The following is a 1,487-nucleotide window of genomic DNA, read 5'->3' as shown; positions in this document are numbered from 1 at the left end:
GGAACCCCAGGCTAGCGGGTGTGCTCCAGGGAAGGGGTCGGCCGGACGGGAGGCACCCTAAGGGAGGCACTCGGAGCCTGGAAGGTGGGCGGGAGCAGGGAGGTGGGCGGCTCAATGCAGGAGCGCCCCCTACTGGCCTTCCACACTTGTCCTGAAGGAACCACTTAATCAGAATCATGCCTGTCTATCTGGCCTGTCAATACCTGACCTCTCTGCTGACATTGCTGGCAAAGACACCACTGATAATAATCTTTTTCAAAGGTATTTTTGTGATGTGCATACCTATCCATTGGAACTAAACTGAGATTCATCAACCAAATTTACATATGACATGGAACAGAAATCAGATGTCATTTAAAAGTGAAGCCCCACTAGTCCATCACCAATACAATTAATTATAACTAGCTGTACAAATAGGACTCTCAAAAATTAGAACACCTACTTACCAGCTGACTTACGGAAAAATATGCTAGTAATTCTCACATACGAAAACAGAAAAGAAAAGGAAAAGAATTCCATTCTGATACTTATTACTGAAAACATTTCTGATGCATGTAAGTAAGGGACAGATGCTAAGTTCAACGGACAGTGTCTTATTCATAAAAAATGTTCAATACAGATCAAGATCAGTGATCATCCATGAAGATATTTCCTAAAACTATGTTTTAAAGTCCTGGAAATCTTCCTACAGATCAAATACACAAATGATGCTGTGTAGTCTCTACAAAACTAAATTATAATGTTTCTTTACCCTTCCAAATAGCAAATTTGAAAGGTTCTAGGAAAAAAACCTTTAAACTACAAATAAATGCAATACAAGTACTCACGTTGACCCCAACGTCCAGTCCTTGGGTTTAAATAATTTGGATAAAGCCCATTGGGACGGTCCATTTTTTGAAGCAGCTTCCGAATGTGCATGACCTAAATTAAAGGAAAAAAATCAGGATCACCCCCAAATGACTTCCGGCTGCATTCAATGTTTGTTTAAATGTCATCTTTCTTCTTTAATAATAAATACTCATAATTTAATTAAATAGGATCCTTCAGAGCCATTCATAAATTGGGCACTTTCATTTAGTAGCTATTCACTTAGATTGACACCACAAGTATGATTTCCTAAAATATGTATTTAGGGAATAATAAAACAAACCCCACTTATTTTTAATTTAAAGCATTTCGGCAGTGCAAATTCACATACTAAAATTATTTGCCTGTTACTGGAAAAATGGTAACAGAATGCAACATATTATGTAATATAATAGACCACTCTCATTCCTGTGCAAACACATACAGTATACATCTCAAATCTTTTTACAAGACTAGAATGCAAGCAGACTAACCTTGTTGTAATAGACAGGATCCCCAGTCAGGTAGCTGAGGTGGACAAATTCCATGTGAAGAGTACCAAACTCAGCCAGGATGCTGCTGCCTGCAGAAGCCCAGCCCCAGTTTCGACCTACACCACTGAGTTCCGGTGAATATAAAAG

The 1,487-nt window shown here is 39.0% G+C and overlaps 1 protein-coding gene across 4 annotated transcripts in view; it reads right to left on the bottom strand.

Annotated features, from left to right (window-relative positions):
• MAN1A2 (mannosidase alpha class 1A member 2) overlaps positions 1–1,487 on the bottom strand; it is a 217,773-nt gene that overhangs the window by 67,108 nt on the left and 149,178 nt on the right. For all 4 annotated transcript variants that reach the window (XM_006028550.3, XM_006028551.3, XM_025209999.1 and 1 more), the window contains 2 exons: positions 1,341–1,464; positions 828–921 (listed from right to left, as the gene is read on the bottom strand). In XM_006028550.3, the coding sequence (XP_006028612.1) occupies positions 828–921; positions 1,341–1,464 (218 nt within the window). The remainder of the gene's footprint in view (positions 1–827; positions 922–1,340; positions 1,465–1,487) is intronic.

This window comes from Alligator sinensis, unplaced genomic scaffold (genome assembly GCF_000455745.1).
Source record: "Alligator sinensis unplaced genomic scaffold, ASM45574v1 scaffold422_1, whole genome shotgun sequence".
Taxonomy (NCBI): Eukaryota; Metazoa; Chordata; order Crocodylia; family Alligatoridae; genus Alligator; species Alligator sinensis.
This window is presented reverse-complemented; position numbering and strand designations above follow the sequence as displayed.